We start from the raw sequence: 24,819 nt of genomic DNA on the forward strand, positions 1-24,819 counted from the left end.
ATGGTCTGTTGTTATTTCTTTACACCGCAGCGTTGTTTAGGACTGCTCTTACCTGTAGGCATTCCATAAATTGGCACAATCCTTGTCTCAGCATCATGACCCACCCATTCATAGGTTTAGGAGCGATGGGAGAGGGGAATTGAAAGGAGGGACTTGCAGAGGACTTTTAGGTATCCTGGGGACGGTGATATGGCTCTCCCAATGTATAAACCTTAGCAGCCCTATGGCAGTCTAAAATTCTCCCTCTTGCGCTGGGGGTAGGCGAGCTAACACTGTAACTTCTTTAAATCTCTGGAGGAATATTAAGTAACATGAGGCAGGCCACTGGAAAGCACATAAACCTCAGGGAGTTCCTGTCCCTTAAAAATTCCAACTATTTAAAATGTTATTAAAATTTCTTTTGAATTGGGCAGATGTATGAATAAGTCTATCTTTTTCCTGTACCCCAAATTGCTAAAGATCATTACCTAGATTATAGATGATGATCCAGTAGTTTGTCTGATCACCATGTGATTGTTCTTAGGTCTCGTGTATTTCCAGGAGAAAGCACTTAGTTTGGCCAAAGTTGTTTTCTTTCCCCTTCCCTTTTTTAAATCAAAGATGACTGATGACATTTTATCTCCATTCAGGCTTCTTTCTTGTTGCTTCTTATGCACGTGTTCCTCACCTGAATGGTGTTTTATTCTGTTGTGACTACTGGTATTGCTTTAAGACCTGTAGCAATACCACCAGACTTTGGGTTACTTTACATCCCTATGAAAATGCAAACAAGTACGGAAAATGCCTCTTAAACCCCCTGCATTTCACACCTGTGCAGAGGGAAAGCAACAGAGTTATGACCTAAGCCTCTCCCCATAAGACTTTTGTTGGATTGGGCTTAGGAGACTTTTGCTGGTCCTCCGTGCATAGATGAAATTCTTCTAATGCAAGCAAAGAAAGTGTAAGTATTGCTTAACAAGGCGTGAGGTGGTCATCTTCTGCCTTTTAGCCAGGGGTCTCCCAGCCTTAGCTGTAGGATGATGTACCCTGCTGTTAAAATGTGTCCTTTTAAGGCTGATGGTGCTCTCCTTCATATCAGTCTGAAGTAATTCTATTGGCTCTGGTGGAATTATTCCAGATTTCACACCTTTTTAACTGAGAGCATAAATTGACCTGTATGTGTTGCATTTCCTCTATTTGGTAATTATTTCAAGTACACTCAGATTCGCTAAATTTCCACAGCCAGGCAGGCACATTTGCAACATGGTGTTAATAAACAAAAAGATCCTGTGATGCACAGTTTCGGGACTGCACGAGGCAATCGCTCAGAGTTTGGCAGCCATCCTCTCTGGGTACCCGTCCTCCTGGAAGTGCCGAGAAGCCCTCCTCGACACGCAGCAGACATCGCAGCACAGGGCAAGACAGTGACTCAGCAAGGCAGATTGCTGGGTTCGTTTCAGCCGCCTTTGGCTCCCACCGAAGGCAGGATCCAGTTCAAGGTTGCTGTGGTGACTATTTTCAAAGCTCTGCCTGGAATTCATTTTAGCTACCAAGAGACTGTCTGTCACTCCATGGCTACCACCTCCCACAAGAGCTTCATTCTGCTGCTAGACTGAAGCTGTTAGTGAAGTGTTCCCTGCAGACAATAGAGGCCAGTGGTCTGCTGTTTATATCCAATAAAATCTTCTTGGTTTCAGAAGTTCTTCATCTACAAGTATTTTGGCCTTAAGATGTTGTTTGGCACAGGTTTTGCTGGACACCGCTAAGGTTGGTGTTTTGTAGTCCAGCACAGAGCAAGTTGCAAGTGAAATCCAACTTTGGCTAAGTCTGCTTTTCTCTAAATAACTACAGCATGGGTTTTTTTAAAAAAACAGAATAATAGTGGAGCAAAAAGACATGCATGCGTGCCTGAAATTTTTTTGCTTTCTTTCCCCTTTCCATCAATCTTGTTTGTTGCTAATACACTGAGGAATTCATATCTGGTACGTGGGATAAATCCTGGTAAAACATTGCCCTAATGTGCTTGTCGCAGCAGTGGCATAATGAGACAGCTTCTGTAAAAAAAGCTAATCCTGAAAGTTAGGCCAGCCCAGGGCTAGGCAGACTAACTCTTTGAATTCCTGAAGTTAGTAAAGATTTTCATTCCTGACTTAGTTGCCTGTATCCTGTTTTCTTCCTCCTTTCGCGTTAATCCCTATTTATTTTTTCTCCTCCCCTTTTCCTCATCCTTGCCCCCAAGTGTTCCTCAGCTTTATATATTGAGTTTCCTTTAGCATGCCAAAAATCTGCTGATGAATACCACTTGTTTGAAAGTCACATGCAAGATTTTCTTTTTGTGCGAGTGCTTTATATGAAATCCAAGCGAGCAAGTATTTAGAACTTGCTTGTGACTTCAAGCCTAAGTTTTTAGTTGTGTGCATATGATATTTGCGGTGTGCGTCAGAAATACGCTTAGAGAACAACATTAAAAATTGTCTACGTGTTTGGAGTGTTGCTTACTGGTTTGGATATATCCAGAGGAAAAAGAGCTGGAGGATAGATTTAAAAATAGGAAACAGTTTTTTGTAAAGATGAAAGCTATTAATCACTGAAACAAATGATCACAAGAAGTAGAAGATCTCCACCATCTAAGTTTTCAATTCAGTATCGGATGCTTTGCTAGAGCAGAAGCAGTAACTAGCGTTATTTGGTCTTTGTTGCAGAGCAGAGCAGACGACTGATAATTTTTGCCTTCAGTCTCTTCCTCCGTAGGTCTTAAGATTTTGCTTTGCAAGCCCAGCTCTGACCATTGTAACTCTCCCGTCGTGAATTGCCGTGTTATTGCTGGAGATGTCTTCTCCTGGCTTGCTCCTGGCTTGAAATCTCCTGGCTTGAAAATCTCCAGGATTTGGCTTGAAATCTCCTGGCTTGAAATCTCCAGGATTTCACACACTTTCAAAGTCTTCATCGTTGGAAGTACCTCAATTTTGCGGTCATGTGGCACTTTCCTTTGCAACTGTCCCTGAATGTCCGGGAGCAGCATAATGCCATAGGGAAGGGAAGGAAGATCATAGAGCTGTAGCAACCCTTTGGGTGTATTTACATGTCTTGTTTATTAACTGTTACATATTGCAGAAATAGAAAAATCTAGAAGCACCTTTCTTCCAGTACGGCAGAGATTTGGTGTCTTCATTTACAGGTTTAAGTTGACATACATTAGCTGGACACAAAAGATTTAATTTCTGAATTTGCTGGGTGTTGGGTTTTTTTTTTTTTCTTCCCCTGACATGCTTAATCTTTTGTAAGACCCCTTTTGTGTTTTTGTTCAGGCAATTAATGTAGAAATGAAGGTTTCTTAAATCAGGATATGCAAGGAAGATTTGAAGTAACACACTGATTATATAATTAATTCTCAGCTGTAAATTCATTTTGATGGAGTTAATTCTTTCCCAGAGGCTGAAGACTAGTTTTGGTCCACCCACAGTGCTGTAATCAGCTAAGAAATAAAGAAGAAAAGGGCCTTGAAGGAGTGGAAGTTTCACGACCGGTTTTAGGAAAAAAAATGCCAGAAACAGGCAGGATATTTTATTTTTAATTCAAGCAAAAGCTTCTGAGCTGTGATTTTGAACTATGGGTAACCAAATCCTGTTTTCAAGCAGCATAATATGTTGAGTCCAAAAGAAATGAGAAAGGAATGATACCTGAGGAGGATGGAGAAAAATTATCTGGGTGGTGGGACCTTGCACAGATGGGAAAGTACGTTTAGTGGAAGATGGATTTAGGATCATTTTTTACATCTTCCACGGATATGGTAACATTCAAATATAGCTTTCTTTGTGACAGTTGCCATTTACTAATAAATATGGACCAGTGACTGTCGTCTTGATGGACTATGAACTCTCTTACTGCTTCCGACAGTGTTTTGTGAGGTGCTGACTTCAGAAAGCATAAACAGCACTCCAAAACCTAAATAATCTGGAAAATCCTGTTTGTCGTACTTCATTTGTCTGCTTCTCTCTTGCTTAACCAGTGACCTAATCATCCTGTAGATGTGTTTAGACTGCAGGGTTGCAGAACAAAACATTGATAACAAAGAAAAGACATTGACAAATTTCCAGGATTTTCAAATCATTCTGCACACATATTGCAGTGCATACTGCAAGGGCAGTTGCTAGCCTATTTTACTCTCTAATAACTGATTTTATTCACAAGGCTTTCTTATTCCAGTCTGTCTCTGCCTTTTCCGTGGTTGGGCATATTTTGCATTATAAATTGAAAATGCCATTGTCTCAGGGTGATTTTAGCATGCGTGCTAGGTAAGAATATGCATGTAATTGCCATTGTATCCTAGGAACTGGTAGTTTCTGGTTTATTTTCTTAGTTTGCTTGGTGGCTGCAGCAGAAGTTATGTTGTATTGGCCAAACTGCATTATCACCACATTTCTAAGCTCAATTGAAGACGTGCAAATGAAGTCAGCATGATGCAGATAGAACTGACAGATGATCTTCCTTGCAACTCTGGGTAGCAAGAGTAGGCTTGCCCTGGAATATCACTTTATCTAAAGTGGTTTCTTTACCCCTCTGTCTGAATTTGGACAGAATGAAATTCCCACTGGCTGGTTCTCCATGGACTGCTCCCCAGCTTCTACCTCCAAGTTCGGTGCAAAAAAGCCAACTGTGGCTAAGGGACCATTGTACCATTCTAGTGAGTGAATAGTTAAATATAATCTTAATGTGTCATTTACATTCGAGCCTAACAAGGTTCTAGCTGGAGTTGTGTGAAAATGACTTTTTGGTGCTATTTTCACATAAACTGACTATTTATTTATTTATTTTGTTCTGGGGTTATTTCACACCCCAAGGGTTTCATTTTTGTTGGTTGTTTTATTAATGTAAAAATACTCATTTTCACACCCAAATGTGTGATTATTTAAAATGCTGCTTCTATTCATTGTGCACTCACTTGCAACCTAAAGGCAAATATTCAAATGTCTGGAGCTTGATAACTCCATGGTGGTTTTGGCTGACTTTTTAAACTCAAAAATTACTGTCAAGAGAAATGGGCAGTAAGTAATTCAAAGGGTTACAAGGGCTGTACTGTCGTGTCTGCCTCTCAGCATCCAAGGCTGGTTCATATGTTATTCCAGCACACAACGATGTAGTGCGGTGCCCTCTCTCATGCACATGAACCCTCTCACAGCACGGTAGTGCCAAAAGGCCGTAGCAATCAGCCTTCACCTCTCTGGCCCAGGGCAACTTTAAGTAGCCTCTGACCCTCTCTCCTGCATGGACAATAGTGTGGGTTCCCAACACAGAAGCAGAATTGCAGCAGTGTTGATCCGAGTGTCTCTGGCCCTTGCTTACTCCCACCCACCCTTTCCCCTGCCCCGGCGGGTGAGGACCACGGAGAACATGGATGCAACTTGCGTTTTACCAGCATCTCCCCTCTCTGGGCAGTGACTGGTTAAAAAACAACTTAAAATGTCTTTTTTCTAAATTGGGCTGATTTTGGAGAGTCTAAATGTGATGTAAAATCAATGTCCAGGGCTCTGCATTTTGTAATAAGTGAATGTTTTGCTGATTTCTTGCTAGAATATCTGCAACCGCACCAATTTGCATGCCTGTATGTGTGTTAGATTGCTGGCAAAGAAATGCTGAATGCTGATAATTGTATACTGATTTCCAAGGCTGATTTAAGTCATTTTGATTTTTAATTCATTCTGTGCTTCCTTTTTATTTCTGCACATGTGTAGTAATGTCCTGTAATGTTGTTGCCTAAAATAAGCAGTAAGAAATGAAGTTGTGAGATGGCTGCTGTAAAAGGAAAATAACATTTTTTTCCTTTGATTCTTTTTTTTTTTCTCCAGTAAAAGAATAGGTCTCTGTATACAGAATGTTCAAAAAAATGTTGTATTCACTATCTTGCTGCTAATTTATATACAGAAAACAGCATGGCTGTTGGGAGCCTACAAAGCTCAAAGAGTCATATTCAGAAGTTCTGCACAAGAATATTCTTGTTCTTGAGAAGCACTGAGTACCCAGCACTCCTCTACAGGTCAACTGGACTCAGGGGTGCTCAGCGTCTTCTGGTTTGGCATACAGCTGGGTTCTTCAGTGAAAGCTGGTTTGAGATCCTGCAGTCAATTTGTGTTAGAAGACGTAGAAACCTCTGCCCATGGGCTGAGGAAGAGGAAGAAAATATAGGGAACTATATGTCTTCATGTTAATTGTATGTGATAAACCCCGGGTGTGTGTTCTCTCCTTCCTTCAGTGATATACTTGAGTTCATGGATGCATCAGTAGTACTGGGAGTCTTACTCTCTTCACGTGAACATGTGAACAAATAATGTGTAAAAAGTTTTGGTTCTCCTTTTTTTTGTTAGGAATCTGAGAAAAAGGGGTTAATTGACAGAATCCACATGGTCCAAGAGATCATCATAGCTGTTCAAAGCATCCTAGAAGAAATAGCGTCATTTGGAGAGAGGATTAAAAAGTAAGTGATAAATTTTTCTTGCTTAGCCATGATTTGCAATGAAGCAGAGCGAGGAGGATTAAGGTGGAGTGAATGTCTTGCTCCAAAAATGACTGCAAGGTGGGGCAGGAGAACCTGGCCAGTCCCACCGCCGCTTCTTCTCTTGGAGGCTTTTACTCCAAAAACCTTTACAAAGCATAGAGAAGATGAGAAGCCATATGCTCTGCTGATGTAGCTCTCACATTTGCCTAGATTTCTGGTCTTGTCTGTTTGTGATGAGGTAGGGAGTCATGATGCCACATGAGGGAAAATACTGCTTGAGGACATGGGTGCAGAAGTATCAGGCATTTCTTTTCATTTCCTTCACAGAAAGTAGGTAGGAATTGATGGTTGATGTTGCCTTTCCCACGCCCTCCCTGCCCTGGCCTGGTTACAGGGGTTACCAGTCACTTATTTCCCTGCCCAATGCATTGATGCTCTTCTCTCTTTACCATTTTGAGCTGTCTGCTTCCTGCTGGTTCCACAAGGAAGCCCAAAGGGGGTTTTCTGGCTCTCGTCGCAAGGGGAGGCACATAGGGTGTTCCTGACCTTACAAAGGAGGGAGGTGAAAAGCCTAAAAAAAAAAAAAAAATCCCCCACACAAACACACACAAACTTTTATAACCCAATCTTTATTGGAGCTTAATTGACCCACATTGTTTTCTGTTTTGAACACAGTGATGGTTTGTGATTGAGCCACACTTCAATGAGGGAGCTGGGTTCAAGCTAAAAATACAGCAAACGCATGTGCTGCGGTTCCATGCCGGACACCCCAGCTGGGGTGGAAGTGGCCCAAAGATGTATTCCAGTCTATGAACAGGGCACTGTTCTGCCCAGCTGCATGGCAGGAAGACTCAAAGTGCTTAAGCACTATTAATTCTTGTATTCATTTTGGTAACAATGGTCTTAAAGAACACATTGGGTATTAATGTGGATGCCCGATGTAATTTCAGAAGAATTCCATTGTAACTCAACAGTAATGTACCATTAAAAAATTGCCACCAAAGTTTTTCTGTAAGTGACAGACTGAATTATGCTACAGTTTCCGTCTGTCACTCTAGTTATACAATCATAGGGAGTTTTAATAGTTTAACTGAATTGAGCTGTTTTGCTATTTTTTTGCTTTAACTTAAGCTACATTGATTGATAATGATGGGTCCTCTCCCACCTTTCTTTATTTAATATTTAATACATCTATTGAAGCTTAAAAGTAATTCTTTTAGCATCCTATTAATTTTATCTGTCAAGGGAAGTTCGTCTTATTTTATAGCCTAATAAGTGGTCCATGTTCATTCTCTCTTCTTCCTACTCCCTGTCGTCATGATGTGATGAAGTTAGCAGGCAGATTGTATGAAACAGAGATGCCCAGATCCATAAATCCAGCTACAGACTAATTGGCATTCATGTAGTCCAGGTATCTCAAATGTTTGGTGCATGCTGTAGAGATGTATCTTACAAGGGCACAGGGGGACAAAATAAATTCAAAGATGTGTTAGCAATAGCTGCTCACCTTAAGTCCATTGTGGGCTTCCAGAGGAGTGGTCTGAGTGAAAGGAAGTCCTGTTTTGTGCTACAGTGCTGCAAAAGTCTGAATGACTGGAGTAACTGAGCCTCTTGAGAGTGCTGCCCTTGGGAAAAATCTGCTGCAGGTTGGCGGTGTGCGGAAGCTTGGACTGCTGCTAGCGTACTGTAACTTACCCAAGACAGCCTCCTATACGCAGTGTAGTAAGGAATTGTTGAAAACATAAGGAAATAGAAGCAAATAGATAAATATTGAGAGATTTATATAGAGTATTATTCGCTAATAGTATACAGAGAAATGAATCTAACTGCTCTTTTAAGGTTTAACATCGGTCATAATTAATTCCGAGTTATTGGCGGGGTTGAGTGTGGCTACCTGCCACATTTGAGTCGTGCACTGACACACATCCCATGTCATCTCCACTGCGGCCCGGTGGAGCCAGCTCAGATGGCTCACACCTGCGGCACGGCCTCGTCTCCAGATCAGGTAATCCACCCATGAATAATGGAGAGCTGACCGGTAAGCAGAGATGTGTAACAAGTGCGACACGTATAAGAAGAAACAAAACCAGCTCGCTACATGCCTAACAACTCCACTGAGCTCCCCAGAGACTATCTACTCTCTCCTTATCATGATATCTGCCTCTCACATATCTCCCTTAATCTGTTATAGCATCCAGATGCAGGAATCTGCTTATCCACCTTCCAAAGGGTCTGCAATTTACAGTGCATTTGAAAGCACCGAGCACTGCAAAGAGGTCATTAAATTATTATTGGGTAGCAGAGTACAAGCAGTGTCCAAGAGCAGAAACGTTGAGAAGGATTATTGTTTTTCTTTACAGCACGTTCAACTGGACGGTGCCTTTCCTCTCTGTCCTGGCCTGCTTGGTCCTGGCAGCAGCAACAGTCATTTTGTATTTTATACCACTGAGGTACATTGTTTTAATCTGGGGTAAGTACTCCACCGTGTCTCACTTGCATGCAATAAATACAATATATATCTACAGAATGAAATCAAACAAGCTTTAAACGACCTGTTACACAGACAATCAAGTGCTATTGCTTAGAGGTGAATACATATGCTATGAACTTCTTAAAATTACCATTTTTTCCCCTGGGTGATCCAACAACCTGCTTTTCTGAGGGTTCTTTACCGGTTTCCAACAGCACCACGAGAAAGGCATTAGTCTAGAGAAGCTACTTTCAATATTATTATTATTCTTCTGCAGGAGAGCACTTAGCTTCCTGGTTCTGGAGCCTCTCAGTTGGGAAATTGTAGGGAGTGGACAAGATGTGTTTGAAGAACTGGACCACAGAGGCCTGGACCCCAGGAGCCTTCTGGGTCTTAACTCCCCTGCCATCAGGAGGAGCAGTACGCCCAGTACCCCATGGTCCAACGGGACACACTGAGCATCTCTTTGTGTCACGGGTCGGAAAGCATTTGTATGAAGGTCCATCATGAAGTAAAAGAGGAGCTTTTAAAAATGAAAACTTTCATGGTGGTGTTACGAAGAAGAGTAAGATGGTCTTTCACAAAAGGAGGTGGCATTCCAGCTGCTGAAGACTTTCTTCATAGAATCATAGAATCGTTTAGGTTTAGTGGTTTAGTGGTGGACTTGGCAGTGCTAGCACCACATCTACACGTCTTTTAAGTACCTCCAGGAATGGTGACTCAATCATTTCATCCCAAAATGGCCTTCTGTCTTATTTAGGGGGCGATAGCTCTTATCTCAGCCTTGAGGTACAATGGCTGAGAACATAGTGCAGGTAATCCTCACCGAACCACTGAAGCTCAGCCCCAGTTTGGCTCTCCTGGATGCAGAAAAGGGAGGGAATGAGAAGGCGGCAGTACAAAAATCCACTCTTGGGCAAAAAAATAAATGAAATAAAGGATTAAATCAAACAAAAGAAAGGGCAAAAGGGAAGGAGAGAAATTGCTAGGAGTAAAAAGTTCAGTAACAAAATATTGCTGTTCTTGTATGGAAGACATGGTGAGTACATGAAAACTATACATCCATTCAACATCATCTAGACTGACAGGGCCTTCAAATATGATACGTGTTAAACAACTACCCTGTGGCAAGGCCTCAAAAGACCTTATGGTATTTTCTGTTTTTTAAAAATCAGGTACACAGAAAACTGTGTTGGCATTTTGCTACAAGTACACGGCTTAAAAGCTGAATCTGAGATGTGAAGCAGGTACATTTCAGAGAGAGAAGAAGGCTGGAACAGCCATCACATTTGAAATCACTTTCAGGGAAACTACTATGAGATTTTGGACAGGGGCATGATGGAATTGAATGCTGCATTATGATCCTCAGAGGCAACCCACATTTGAATTTGTTTGCTGTTCTTTAAAAAGGGTTAGCTGATTTTCTTTGCCTAATGATCCTTTGCTCTTCTGCCACACCTTTACGTAGCCACACTACTAGTTGTTATTTCTCAGTGGGGAAGTGGTGGCAGTAGGGTGTTAAGTGGCTGCATTGGCACAAGGGGGGAGCTGGGAAGGGTGCTCAGGCCTCTCGCCTTCTCATCCCGGTCCATGCAATAGAGACGGCGCTGGCTGAGGGGCTGCTCGCCACTCCCTTTCCTCAAAGGCAGGAGAAGAGAAGACCCCATAATCTCCACAATAACATGAACAATACACTCCTATGGATCTTCGCCCACCAGGGACCACCTCTGATAGCTGAGGCGTAACTAAGTCCATGGAGAACACTAGTAGCACTGTTGCTGCAGTTAATGGGCCAAATTATTCACCCTAAGATCAAAATAAAGTAAACCTTGTGATAAGTCTTTACAGTTTCCCACACTACAGTAATATGACCAACTTGTCAAATCTGATTCTGCAAAGAGAGGACAAGCTATAAGACATGATGGGGAAGGCAAGATTTCATTTTCAGAAGGAATGGAAGGAAAAAAGCCTTTATCCTGCCCAATTCTTTTCAGAGCCCTGCATGGCTCTGAAAAGAATTTCCTGGGCATGAGGAGAGGGAGTGTCTTTGGTCATGTGGAATAGCAGATTTAACGGTAGTCTCAGCTGCAATTTTGTATATTGTCCCCACAATATCTTCCAGAATGAATGCATGCTGCAATCTTTTTTTGCCACATCATTGACTACGGATGATCCCCAAAGAGAAATACCTTTATAAATAATGCCCTCTACTTCCTCCAGGAGGCACTTGTGAATGATTCCCCATGCCAGGGAGCGTGTGCATGGCTTTAAGTCCAAGGCACTGTTTTCACACTAATTTTTACTTGTGAATTCCTCTTCCCTTTTTCACCTTGCCTGAACAATTTAGGAGGGAAGGAATAGAAAGGGATTGTATTATTTTGTTTGCTTTTGTTTTTCTAGGCATAAATAAATTTACTAAGAAGCTTAGAAATCCCTATGCCATCGACAATAATGAGCTACTAGATTTCCTCTCCAGGGTACCATCTGATGTTCAAAAGGTAGGTAATGAATGGCTACCGCCAACAGAGGCGGCAAGCGGCACTGAGAGCGGCTGGGTGCTCTGCTTGGGGAATACGATGCCAGTGCACTTTTGAATAACGGAGATAAGGAATCGGGAAAATCCACAAAGGGAGGAGGGGGAGGGCGTTAGAAGAGAGGGGAGCCAAAATCCTTTGTCAGAAGGATAAAATGATTGCAGAAAAATTATCCTGAAAAGACCTACTTAAAAATGATCTGGAAAATCACCCAGCGTGGTTACTGAACTATGGTTTCCGTCACCTTTCTGCTCCAGTATTTGTACGGAGGGAAGAGAAAAATAGTCTTTTTGATAGAGATAACCATCCAAAAGGATTTGCTGAATTGTCCCTTTTCTCAAGATGGAGTGGGGCAGGCATTACTCCTGTGACTTTGTCCTTGCTGTGGTTTTTTTCACATCAGCTGTCCCTCAGAATTCTTCCTCCCCACCCACCTTGAACTCTAGGGCTCCCTTGGACAATGCTCCACTCATCTTTTTCTTTAGAGAAAGCCTTGAGATGTGTATAAAATACTCTGCGGTTGATCAGATCAGTCTTCTACCATTATGGAATTATAACTTTTAATCTAACCAGAATCTATCCTCCCTCAATTTCAGTCAAGTCTTGCCTCTCTTCATATTTCTTTTAAGCAACAACACTGTCTTCAGTAATCTCGCCTATCTTCCTGGAAATTATTTGAACAATAAGTCCTTTAGAATGTCAAGATCTGTTTATTTCTCTTGGAGGAAGGAAAATAGTCTTGCTGGGTAACGAAGCTACACAATATAAAGGATTCTTTCTTTTGTTGTAATCAACTGGAGTCTGTGTCCTCGGGCCCTGATCCCGATGCCCTGGATCCCACTGATATCATACCTTCCTCCGTGCGTCGTGGTACTTTCACAGTGAGGTGCTGCTCACTGTGAATAAGGGGATCACAATCTTGCCTATAGTGATTTTACTCTGTTGGAGACAGAAAAATAATTGCCAACATGCGGTGTAGAGGCATCTGGTAGAAACAAGGTTAGAAAAGGCTTCTGGTGACATTTATTTCAAGAGGCCACCAGATTGGTTGGTGGCAGCACTAATAACTTGTGAGAAATCTCGCCATAGACTGGTGGGAGGAAAAAAGCTAAACAGAAATGATCATAGAGACATTCAGCTTCACTGTATTTTTATTTTTTGTCATTGCTTTTGTAGAGCGTGCTGGATTTGCAGTGATGGTTTGCATATGCCCTTTTAGTGTTTATGTTTGAAGATAAGCTGCTTTTCTATTTATGCTTTATTTAACATTTACATTTGTAACATTTCCTTGAGTGGTTTCTATCATTTTGGGATCCTTTGAGCTCACCGAGAAAAATGATAACCATTTTCTATGAGGGAGGCGTGATAAAAGTTCCTAGGATGGGACAAACCTCAGAATTTTCCACTGGTGCTAAATATAGCGAGCCTGTATGACAGCCACATGCTCCAGTGAAAAGTCATCCATGGCAGCTCCAAAGCCCCTCTGTCTGCTTCATTTTTTGTGCTATCAGTGCATCACCATATCACCGTGGTACCGCAGTGAGTTAGAAATTACCTCTGGCTGTACATTAGCCATTTACAACCCACATGTGTAGGACAAAAGACAGAGGAGGAGTGAAAAAGGTGGCGTGTTCAGCAAAAGTTTCCCATGATTTCAATGGGAATGCTTTTCTGTAGCACAACAGACAATTGGGAGATTACCCCATCCTTTTCAGTTTATCACACATGTTTTTAACCATTATATTGTATATGAAATTGTTTTGAAAAGTGGAGGCAGCTTTGTCCAGGTTCTATTTGGGAAAATATTTTCCTTTTTTGAAATTTTTAAATATGTTAGCATCCCAAGGTCTGCGTATGGTTTTGACAACTGTCATCTTACTGCATATTAGGATCCACTTGAATTGAAACTCCTGAGAGAAGTTTATTAAACTTATAGGTTAATGCCAGAAAGATAAGAAAAACAACTCCCAAACCAAAACAAACCCAAAAGATCTAGCCTACATTGCTGAAATCAGGTAGAACCCCATGTATCTCATTAGAAAAATCTGCTTTTAATATTTTCGTTTCAAGAAATGATGCATGACTTCTCAAATCCTTCCTGCAATTAATCCCCCATGTTCCTGTGTTTAGAAAATGATTCATTACTTTTGAACCTTCCTTAGTTTCCCTTGGTTTGTCCTTGGGGAGCCATTAACACACACTGTAGTGAGCTAGAGTTACCTAACTGCAAACGTCATGTCTATTTGTTTTTACAGGTGCAGCATGCTGAATTGAAACCATACAGCAGCTCCAGTCCCATTAGGAAGAAGCGGAGTGCGCTATAGGATGCAGCGCGATTTCGGAATGCAGCATCTCCCTCTGTACCCCCCACGTGCGCACACACGCTTCCCGTCCCCTTCTTCTTACTTCAGAACAACACTATAATCGCTGCCACAGACGTGGGTTTTTTTGAGGACGTGGTTTTTGATAAACACGTACCTTGGGTTGTCTTTTTTGGGTTGTCTTTTCGGCATGGAGTCGTGGCCCAAAAAAGAGCAAGGTGGAACGTATGAACTAGTTTGTGGGGTGGGGAGGAGAATGGGAGAGGATGGTGCAACTGCACCTTGGGTTTTTTTTCTTCTTTTTTTTTCCCCCTTCGATTCCAGAGGCAAGGCTGGATGTGGCAGCACTCCCTGTTTTATGTAGGAAGAGATAATTCCACTTAGTGTAGCAGATCAGCTGAGCTGATGTGAGGAGATGCTCTGAACCAGTTTTTAACATATCCAACAGATTTACATTAAGATATGAAAGCTATTCTTTTCTGAGTTAAATCACTGTGCCTAGAAAGGTTTAAGCTCTGAATTAACGAGTCTTTGATACCCATCTTCTGTTCAAGCAGTGTACATTTTAAAAAGTTTTTTATCATAATTAGCAGAAAGAGCTAGGAGCTCCAACAGTATCTCAATATTTCATCCAGCACTTGTGGGTTTTTCTTTTTCCCCTTTTTTTTTTTCCTTCTGTTTTTAAAGCCCACCCTGTGGTTAACTCTTTGGATACTGGAATCATCGGAGATCCGTTGCTGGCAATGGATGCATGAGAACCTTCTGCTGTGAAAAGATTAAGAGACTGTAGAAAAGCCTAACTCACTGACCTGAAAAGACTCTGTTGACTTGCTTTTTATAATTCCATCTCATCAGATATTTTCAGCATAGCTGTTGTTTTCCTGTCTAAATCCAGAAGGGCCAACACTACAGATCCAAGAGAAAAAATACTTTATAGCCTTAAAGAAACAAGTGCTTGTGCAGAAAGAGAGCACGGTGCCCAGAAACGTGGTTGTGCAATAGTGTGTAGGCTTTGGTCCACCACTGGTGTCTCGTTGGAGTCTTTCCTGGTGGTTCACAAGGAGAGGATCAGAAAGTGAAGTCATATGGAAACTGAGCAGTGAAGAGACAGGAGAAAGGACCTCATTTTCTGTTCTGAGGAGAATGTGATTTCTTCCTTGCTTACCGATCTTTTAGCTATTGTACTTTTGCTTTTGCTTTATAAAAGTCAGATAACCAGCATTATCCATGTTGTTTGACTGGGGAACCTGAAACACAGAATCATATATAAACCTGCTTAATTTTGGTGAGAGCGTAGCCCTCGGTCCTTTAGGTGCTGTAGGACATATGGGAGCAACTTGTCACCACAACGAGTCGTTGGTAGCACGAGAGCTGGAGTTGCTTCTTGTGATTCCCAGGCAGGGGTTACCACCAGCATCCCCTGGGGTGGTTCACAGTACAAAGAAATAGAGAATCCCGAGAGACAGGTTTCTTTTTAACAAAAGACGACTTTGGAAGTAAGCGAATTAAAGGTAAAACAGGTAAAACCTTGCTTACGGATCGGCGATCCAAGTGGAGTCACGCTGTGTGGTTCAGTAATGTGATCTTGTGGGCCTGTTGCATGAATTTGAAGAAGGAAAACTAACACCAGAGTATCTTCCACTGGATTATTAGCCAGATTCAGTGATTTTTCAAGAAGTTTATTTTTCAAAGTAACAAGCCCCGCTGTGCCTTTGAATAAGGAGAGGCACATTTTCATAGACTTGATTGGATAAAGAATGTATTTTGCTCATGCAAAGCTGTGTGTAGCTGCAAATGGAAAGATAGAAAAAAAGATTATCCTGGTTTAAAAAGCCACAAAAATGCCTCTGTGTGTGCACGTGTGCTTGTGTACCCATGTGTATACAGAGTTGTGTATAAAGAAGAGTACATGTATAATGTATTTATAGGCGAGTGTGTGTGGGAAAATGGGTGAATATACAGATTTAAAAACCTTGAAAATGTTTATGAAAAATGCCAAAGATTCTAAAGCTTATCATCTTGTGTCTGTTCTTCTTCATTTTATATCTTTCCCGGCATGTCTCTCTGGCTGAGCCAGATCTCTGCATGATTTGATTTACTTCAAGTTAATGAAGCTGGTTGGAAAGAGCCTTGTAGAAATTATAAAATCTCCAGTAAATCTCCTTCTTGTACATACAATAGATGTCCACGGACCCCTTTTGTTAAACCAGTTTCTCGGTCTTCTATGTAAACAATGCCTCATTGTCTCGCTTTAAACTATCATCTGGTTTATCGTACTGTAGTCTTGTCATTTCGTAAGGACCAAAGTCAGACATATTTAAGCAGGCATGTGAGATCTGATCATTGATTTGAGTGAAAACATTCAACTGCAGGAAAAATTGTTTATTTATTCAGAAGTTGGGATTGATACTTTAGTAGTTTTTTTTTTTTTCTTATAGATTTTTCCATGTGGAGCTGATTTCTGTTCAGGAGACAGGGTGTTGTCTTTTTTTTTTTTTTTTTTTAGTGTAGATATGTTGTGTTTCAGAATAATTAATAATTTGTACTAGATTTTTATGCTGCAGACATACCAAATGAAGGGGTTTGGATGGTCCAGTACCTGAACATGTTGTAATGAGCTCTTTGTTTTGATAAATGCTGTTTGAAATGCAATAAATATTTGAGGTTAAGCTGATGCTTTTAATTTATCTGGATTAGGAGATACATTTCCCATTCTTTGCAAAATGCTTACTGTGCTATAATATTTAATATCTGACTAGGTAAGCAAGTACATCGCTTGACAGTGCAGCGTAACAACTAACGCTGGAGGTTACTTGTAATGGAGGCTGTGGCAGGAGAGGAGGTAAAGCCTTACCCCACCTGCTTACAACTCTTTAGCAGGATTTCCTAGCCCCTACCTAAAGGAAAGGAGGGTTATGTGCATTTACCGCACGCTCCAGTAATCAAACTCTTTTTTTCAGACTTCTCATTGGATTCTTAAAGCAAGAATATTCATTGATACATATCTCTGCGTGTCCTTTGCCCACGTGAATTATTGGGTTTTACATTGTTAAACTATTCAGTGTACAGCATGGAAATTATAAACTTTTTTTTTTTTTAAGGTAGTCATTTCAGTGCAACAATATGTACATTTGCAGTCTAAAGTCTCTAAGACCAGAAGGTGTTCGGAAATTTAAATCTAACTGTGGGTCTTTTGGATGACTGTGGATTACAGAATCATGGAGATATCGGAATATGACTAAAAATGTTCACTACCTGTACATTATGTAAATAACTGGATTTGACATATACGTGCAAATGAAATATGTACGCATGTTTGCCCAAACATAAGCTGCTGCTGCAGGTTGGTTTCTTGAATAATCATGAATAGGACTGAGGACTCAGCTCCCCTATGGATTACTGTCAGTAAAACTCAGTCACTGAAACGCACCTTGTGGAAAGCAAGCAAGCAAACAACTGAATAAAGCCAAGTCGGTGGAAATGTCGCGGACCTTTTCTTTTTTTCTGCCTGCAAAGCTGCGATTTTAACCTTCAGTGGTAGCCGTTCCTCCCTCTGCTTCCCCCTCGGTCTTCTCCCGAGCCACCCACCAAGCAGTGGAGAGCTCAGGCTCTGCCCTGCGGACCTGGGGCTCCCACCGGAGAGCGCTGCCCAGCTACCCTGCACCCGTTTGCCGGGGAAAGGGAAGTGCTTGTCCCCTAGAAATTAGACTGGCTGCTAATTCACTGCCGGCGGTAAGAGTATAGCAACTCCCTGAATTGGGCTGTCCCGCTAGAAAACAGAGGCTTGCCATTTAATTTCCTGTACTCTACAAGGGGCTATGTTTTATTTTATTTTTTTAATTCGGAGGGCCTGATCCCGCAGGCATTAACTCCAGTTCCACTTGTGGTATTTTCCCATCAGACCGGTAGGTTTTCACACCAGGAAGGAATTTGGCGGCTCTGATGTGTTAAGAAAAAATCGACAAAATACATTCTAATCAAATCTTAACCTTTAGATTCTCTGTCCTTTAAACTAAGCTGATAGACTGTTTGGAAAATGTTAGCTTTGACTTTAGAGACTATGGTATGTGTTAGAAGTGAATCCTGTTCTGACTTAATATTGTACGTGTATTTTATCTGTAAAGCTACATGTGTCAGGGCCCTGGTGCATCTACCCCTTCAAATCACACAGGGACATGATAAGAATATCTGCTCTTTAGCATCCTTAGAGTTAGCAACTCAGAAGGAAGCTGAGATACTACAAATGATTGTTAATCTGCTGTATTGCAGATGGAGTGTTTTAATCGTTCTCAAATTGGGGTAAATTAAACCAGGTGAAATTCCATCATTTTGGGACAAAGTATCCGCCTGACAGTTTATCAGTGGGGAAGACCCTCAGCAGCAACAGGAATCATATAGTTCAAGGAATATGTGAGCAAAAGATATGTTTATGATTAATGTAAATATTCACAAGCATTTAGAAATAATGTTGGAGTGAGAAAACAGCCTCTTGAGATTATAGCATTTTTAATCTACTTTTCTCCGTGATGCTTTGACTTAAAACAGTGCAGCGTTTCAAAAGAATTTAGAAGGTCATTTTGTTTTGAATAAAAGGCATGCTCTTCTGAGATGAGTGATGAAACTGAGCATGAGGAAGCAGGAGGCAGCATTCAGGTCTCGGTGTTTGCAACAGCAGCAGCACCTGGGCGGGCCCGAGTTCAACTTCTCAGCGTGGCTTTAACCTGAGGGCTGGGGATTCTTATTAAATTTTACGTGAAGGAACATTGCCAATCGGTTCCTGCACGTTGGATTGAACACCTGCAATTTCCCTCTCGGCTGAACAAGATGATATGCCTCTTACAGGGGAAGAAAGTAAGAGCTAGAAGACATGCTGGTGTAAACTTCATTTGTGCTGATGTCCTAGTGCAACCAGCCTTCTAATCTCTTGAGGACTTCCTTGCAGAAGGAAGGTAGGACAGGCTTCTAGACTGGGCACATTCATCCGGTTCTGGGTCTTCCAGGGCCAACCATGGTCGGATTTAGATGGTCAACAGGTTGTGCCTCACACTAGTGCTCATTGGCTGCTAGAATGGCTCCATGAAGCCATGTGCTCACAGCTAGTGCATGAAAGAGTGGCCTTCGGCCCATGAAGGAAGGATAAGGCACTGGGCTTCAATGATTTCAGGGGCAGATGGATGGGTGTGAGTAGGGAACCTCTGCTAGGGACTGCGTCCCCAGGGAATCTGGAACTGCTTGGCTAGGGATTTCTCCTCTACACCTGATTAGTTGTGATCAAATTTCTAGCAGATGCATGAAGAATTTTTCTGCTCTTAATCTCTGTGTTTTTGGTAAGTTACTTTTATGACTGGGAAGAATATTAAATGTTTAACTGTCATCTACCAAATGGAGATGATAAAACCTAAAGACTTGGGACTTACACCTCTAAATGCACGGTCAGCCTAGATTCTCTTTCAGTCCACCCAAAGGCATGGGGGGATAAAACGGTGCTGGATCCAAACTCCTTCAGAGAAATGCAAAGTCTGCTTGCTGGTATTGTTACAGTGACTTCAAAGATGCTGGCAAATACTTCAGTTGCATCCCCAATGGGGCTAAGTGAATAAAAGGGGGTTTCTCTTAGTGACACTATCCTTTATTCCTACTGTGGATATTTTTTTTAAGGAGAACACCTGAAAAGAAGCAAACCAAAATGCATTATTTTTATTTCTTGAGCAAATACTTGCTGCTACTTCTGATCTAGCTACTGTATGGGGAAGATGGGATTTGTCTACTTTTAAGGTCCTGAGTCTGTGGATAGCAAAGCCATATATTATTCACTTGCGCAGTACCGCCACCTCCCAAAGTAGAGTAAATATCTTGTCTTCGTTTTCAAGTGGAGATGCACAGTAGAAAGAGCATATGTTCCTACAGACAAAAAAAGACTGTTAGTTTCATTGACTTGTGTGCTAAATTTTGCTTTGATCATGGCTGTCTGATTTCTCTCTCCACCTTCTGTCTGCCTGTGGCCGGCTCACTCCATAGAGTGAGTATCTGGAGCAGCGCAGCAGCTACAACCCTAGAAGAAGGGGCAGGGAGGGGGAAGTCTCCCTCCGTCTCTGGCGATAGACGATTTTACTGAAAGTCAATGCCATTCCCTTGCATTTATCACTGCCACTCTTGCTCTGCATATTTTTGGTATTCACCATGCATTGTTAGCAGTGATTGTCATGTAATTAAATCACTGCTCATCACAAGAGCCTATTTTTATGCTGAGATAAGCATCAGAAGTCTGCTGCAGCGTCCCCCAGATCAATAAAGATGTTCCCTGTAGGATTACAAATAGTCTGGGGTTGTACAGGGCACTAGAATTAATTAGGAATGATTTCTCTTTTTCTTTCTTCTTTCAATACATTTTTAATTGTTTATCCATTTTCGATGGGCTTGTTTTTAACTCTACCATGATGGTCCAGCTCCTTCTGTTCAGACCTTTCGAGTATGATATGATATCAATTTGAGCAATAGCATTTGCTGTAAGCAGTCACTATTATCATCATCCTTATATAGTCATGTGCGACTATTGCTTCAAAATGTTTCTGAACGAGATATTTGCATCTCAGGCTTTGCACTTGAGATTACAATTAAATGGGTTTATTAAGGAACTTGGACATCCAAATACAATGCGTAACCTTCAGGTGCTATCCTGAAGTTTTTGGCATTTTGATCGGAAGACCAGAGGGCAACGGGAGAAACTTGAGCTACTTACTGAGGAAGCATTTGGTCGCAGACCAAGCCTGTGGCAAGAAAAGGACTAACACCCTGGATTATTGTGTTTTATACTTTCCTATTCTCATCTGTCCACTTTCCTTTGCCTTGTCTTTAAATTTTCTCCTACTTATATGCCAAACTGGTTTTATCATCCTCGATGGGGCACTGATCCAACAGGATCTGCTGCTCCTCTCTGCCTGCTGACCTGTCAGCCACAGGGAAGTCCAGGGTTAGCGACAGCCCCGTCCCGGAGCCCTGCTGAGAGAAGTGTGTGCAGACCCCAGGAAAGCCCCTCGAGCCCCATTGTTTGCTGTAGAGGTAAGAGCACGTAAAAGTTGCAACGGATCATGAAGGATAGGATTATTCAAAAGAGTTCTTTAAAAAGAGGCTAACCAGAGCAAAGTCAATTAAAGTGTCTGTTTGGGAGCAGGGTAAACTAGAAACACAGTGTTGAAATTATATAGTATTGATCGGGTACGTGAATAGAGGCTGTGGACCGTCTCTGTAGGACACTACAGTAAGACAGAAGTTTCTGGAGAATTTCTAAAAACAGACTGGTGCTGTCCACAAATGGATGAGGCATAGGAAAGGTGAAGGTCTTCATTTTCACTGCCCTTCAGTCAAACAGCTGAGTGCCATGTCCTTCTCATCTAGCATCATCAAAAATGGAAATGGCTTCTTCAGCTGTACTGGGAGGGAGTGTTTGCTCTCTCGAAGGCTCAGGGAAAAGGTAAATTCCTTTTAGGGAATAGAAGCAGTGTCAGGATTCCTGTAGGGAAAATAGCCACTCCTCTACATGAAAAAGAAATTAACAGTTGAGTGTTTTGCATTTGCGTAGCTGTACTAAAATGTCGTTCTTCATGAGCTGCACCTGAAGTGCACTGAAGTCAAATGCCTGCTGAGCTTAAAGGCTTTGGATCAGTCTGGCTAACTTTATGAAAGGGAAAAATAGCGGCCAAATTTGCTGCTGATAAACTAGGTACACCGAATGCAGGGAGGATTGTGACGTCTTGGAAGAGCTTTCCTAAATACAACATGGTGCTCCTTGGAAATGATTCTTCTAATTGGGTCATGCCCACTGCCAAATGAGGGAGGAGCAGCAAATGTGGCTGTAAGCAGCTCTCACCTGACCACGTATGCTCTGTGTTTATGTCAGCTTGGAGGAGAGGGCTGGAGCTTGTGTTCTGCTCTTGGTTGTTCTGTCCACCTTATTGCTTCACGGGGGTGAAGATTAATTGGCCCTCAGTTAGTGGCCAGCCCTGCTGACATTATGCCAGGGTATTCCCATTTTCTGAAGAGCAGAAAAACTTTGCCTTGATTCAGTGGCAAAGAATTGGGCAGCAGCTGTGCTTCAAAAAGCACAGGGATCCTCAAGAGCTCCAAGCTGCTGCAAAGACTCCAGTTTGGGTGTAGCTTCACCCAAAGGCAGTGGTAGGACCTGCTACAGCCAAGAGATTAAATAATTTAATTGTGACCCATTGGGATCCAAGGCCACGTGAACCTATGGCCTGCCTTCTGCTTGCATCGCAAACAAGCAGAACGTAACATCTCTGTAGGTGGGGGGGTTTTGGGGAGCACAAAACTCAGCAAATCCCCCTGCGGCCTCAGGTAGCCTGGGGTTATGAAAGCAAGCTTTGCATGGCATGTGCATGCGACCATGCCCATGCAGAGGCGGTAGCTGTTCAGCACCAAAAGTTGACCGTGCCCAGAGCGTGATACGACGCCGGCTCATGTCAGCCAGCCAAAACCCATCTGCCCAGGATTTGCATGTGGCAGCCCAGGAGAAGAGCTGGCAACCCCTGAACATCTCCGAGTTAAAAGCTTGCTGTGAACCCTCTGAATGAGCCTCTTCTCATATGATGGGCTAGGAGGGAGCTGCTGCACAGCTCACATTCTGCAGAAGTGGCATGTTTAGTCCCCCGCTGCAGCATTGTGCGCAATTAGTAGCAGGTACCGCATCTTTCTTGCTTGTGCCAGCAGAGCCCTGGCGATTTCAGCAGTTGGTCCTGGCCTACCTCTGTACGACAGAAAATTCCAGCTTGCTGCTTTTCCAGTTGTCACCTCCGTCCTTGCTGGGAAAGGGCTCTGAAGGATTTTGTTTGTTCCCTGAAGGTCTGCAGAGCTGCTGCTCACCAGAGGCAGCACCCAGGAGTGCAGGGTACAAACACGCTCAGAAAGTGAGGAGTCTGGGGATGTGTGTGGGGTTTCTGCAACTTTTCTATTGCATGTGCATAGCATTAGGCTTCCTTACAGGGGATTTCTTTCCAAATAGTTATTTTCCATGTTCTCATGTCTTTTCCATCATCACAGTGTGACTTGGATTAAGGTAATTCAGAACAGGAGACTCCTTCTATAAAATATATGCTTGCCCCAGAAAATTTTGCCAGAAATAGTTCTTCCCATTGCCAGCTCTTAAGGTCAGTTTGCTTGCCATCAGCCTTCCCATATTTTTTATTATTATTATTATTATTATTATTATTATTATTATTATTATACTTCAAGTGTGTACGAGAGAAATTTAACCTTGTTATGCTTTTTGGTTGACTCAGGTTTCGGGGGATGATTGGCACTCATGCTATGTCAAAATGTGCAATGTTATGGAAAACTGCACTGCTTTACCAAAGGGGAAGTACACTGAGATTTTCAGTGGGCGGTTGCCTTAAATTCAGTGGGCACTGTCCCATTCCTGCTGAAGTCAATGCAAGTCTCCCATTGCCCTGAAATTAGCCCTGGACAGCATTGCTGGGTAGTCACCTCCATGGCCTATACCGTTTGCCGTTGCATGGTTTCTCACAGCTAATTTGCAAGTTGTCCGTGAACCGTGTGTACAAACGTGTCTGGTATGGTGCTAATTGACTGGCAAGGTCTGGGTACGCAGATCCAACACGCTGCTCAGGGCGAGCTTCAGCCGTGCCCGGCAGCCGCTTTAGGGGTTTGATTTCTATGCAGCGTGTCAGGGATATCTGACGGATGGGCTCAGCCTCCCCTTCACATGTGTTTAGAGATCTCCAGCCAGGCCAGCATTTGCCAGATGACCACGGTGGGGAAGTCATCAGAAATATTTCTGTAAAAATAACCCTTCCGCACCTCCAAAAATTTATCTAGTTCACGCATGGGTGTTACAAAACCCTCATTCAGGGCTACAGGACATGGCTGGACATTATCTGTCCTGTGTTCCAGCTGGGTTTATTTTGGGGCAGTCAGAAAGGAAATCCCAGTGTAGAGGTGGGTGGAACATTTTTGTTGAACTGATGTGAAAAAGAAAAATACCTGGCCATTTGGAAGGGTTTGAACTCTTAGCATAAGGCTCTGGGAGATGGATGAATGGTCAGAGACGAGGTGACGGGGGGGGTCAGAGGTCCTAGAGCATAACTCATCGCTGCGAGAAGTCCCTATCTCTCAGTGAAAGTATAAGAACTGGCTGGCAGCAGTGTGACCTGTAGCAGCAATTCATCAGAAGGATTTCCTGTCTGAATATGCAGATGTGTGCACAATTATTTTACCTATCTTCACAAACACAGTCCATGTCCCTGCACGCTTAAATAAATCTTGGCACTGTCCCTTTCAGAAGGCGTTTCAGGTTCAGCCTGGTTGCCTGCATCCTGCATAGTTTTGTTCAGCAGAGTCCTTGCAAACAGCCCGTCTCCTCTTCCCTTTCCGCTTCCTCTTCCTCCTCCTCCCATCCCACCACAATCACTGCTGCCCAGACCCATCCTTCACTCGCACAAAACTGATTTCTGTTTATGGAGCAGCTGGCAGCAGCAACGCTCGAGCACTGAGCGATGACTAAGAAACAAGCCCACTTTTCCCTTAGCTGTCAGGAGCTTTTAGAAATAACACCCTCCTCTGAGGAAGTCAGAATAGCAACAGGAAAATAAGTAAAACCTATTATAAAACAGTTGTCCAAGAACTTAGGCACGGCGCAGGGTAGAGATCAATATGCTGTGAAGGTTAAATCTATTTTCACACTGTGTTCTATTTCACAGTTTAATGGTGTTTTAATGTGTCTGTCACTGAGCCCCCTTCATGTTATGCAGGTAGAGCCTTTACAAAGGAGAAATAACGTTGGCTTTACAAGCTTCACAGTAACATCTTATTTACCAGCTGAGATCTGACGCTTTCCTCTCTGGAGATACGCCAGGGTTTGACTATTTTATTTTATTTTATTTTTTAGCGACATAATGTGGTGTTGCATTTACAATAATTTTTAGATGGCTTTTGGGGAATGCCTGTAGGGATGGGAGCAGCAGGAGCGTGTGTGTGCCTGTGTAGAAGGGACAG

The 24,819-nt window shown here is 42.4% G+C and overlaps 1 protein-coding gene across 5 annotated transcripts in view; it reads left to right on the top strand.

Annotated features, from left to right (window-relative positions):
- Nucleotides 1-17,282, top strand: part of MCTP2 (multiple C2 and transmembrane domain containing 2) — a 127,388-nt gene extending 110,106 nt beyond the window's left edge. For all 5 annotated transcript variants that reach the window (XM_075506271.1, XM_075506272.1, XM_075506270.1 and 2 more), the window contains 4 exons: nucleotides 6,342-6,451; nucleotides 8,833-8,942; nucleotides 11,343-11,440; nucleotides 13,732-17,282. In XM_075506271.1, the coding sequence (XP_075362386.1) occupies nucleotides 6,342-6,451; nucleotides 8,833-8,942; nucleotides 11,343-11,440; nucleotides 13,732-13,800 (387 nt within the window). In that variant the 3' untranslated portion in view covers nucleotides 13,801-17,282. The remainder of the gene's footprint in view (nucleotides 1-6,341; nucleotides 6,452-8,832; nucleotides 8,943-11,342; nucleotides 11,441-13,731) is intronic.
- The last annotated feature ends 7,537 nt before the right edge of the window (nucleotides 17,283-24,819 follow it).

This window comes from Mycteria americana, chromosome 6 (assembly GCF_035582795.1).
Source record: "Mycteria americana isolate JAX WOST 10 ecotype Jacksonville Zoo and Gardens chromosome 6, USCA_MyAme_1.0, whole genome shotgun sequence".
NCBI classification, from domain to species: domain Eukaryota; kingdom Metazoa; phylum Chordata; class Aves; order Ciconiiformes; family Ciconiidae; genus Mycteria; species Mycteria americana.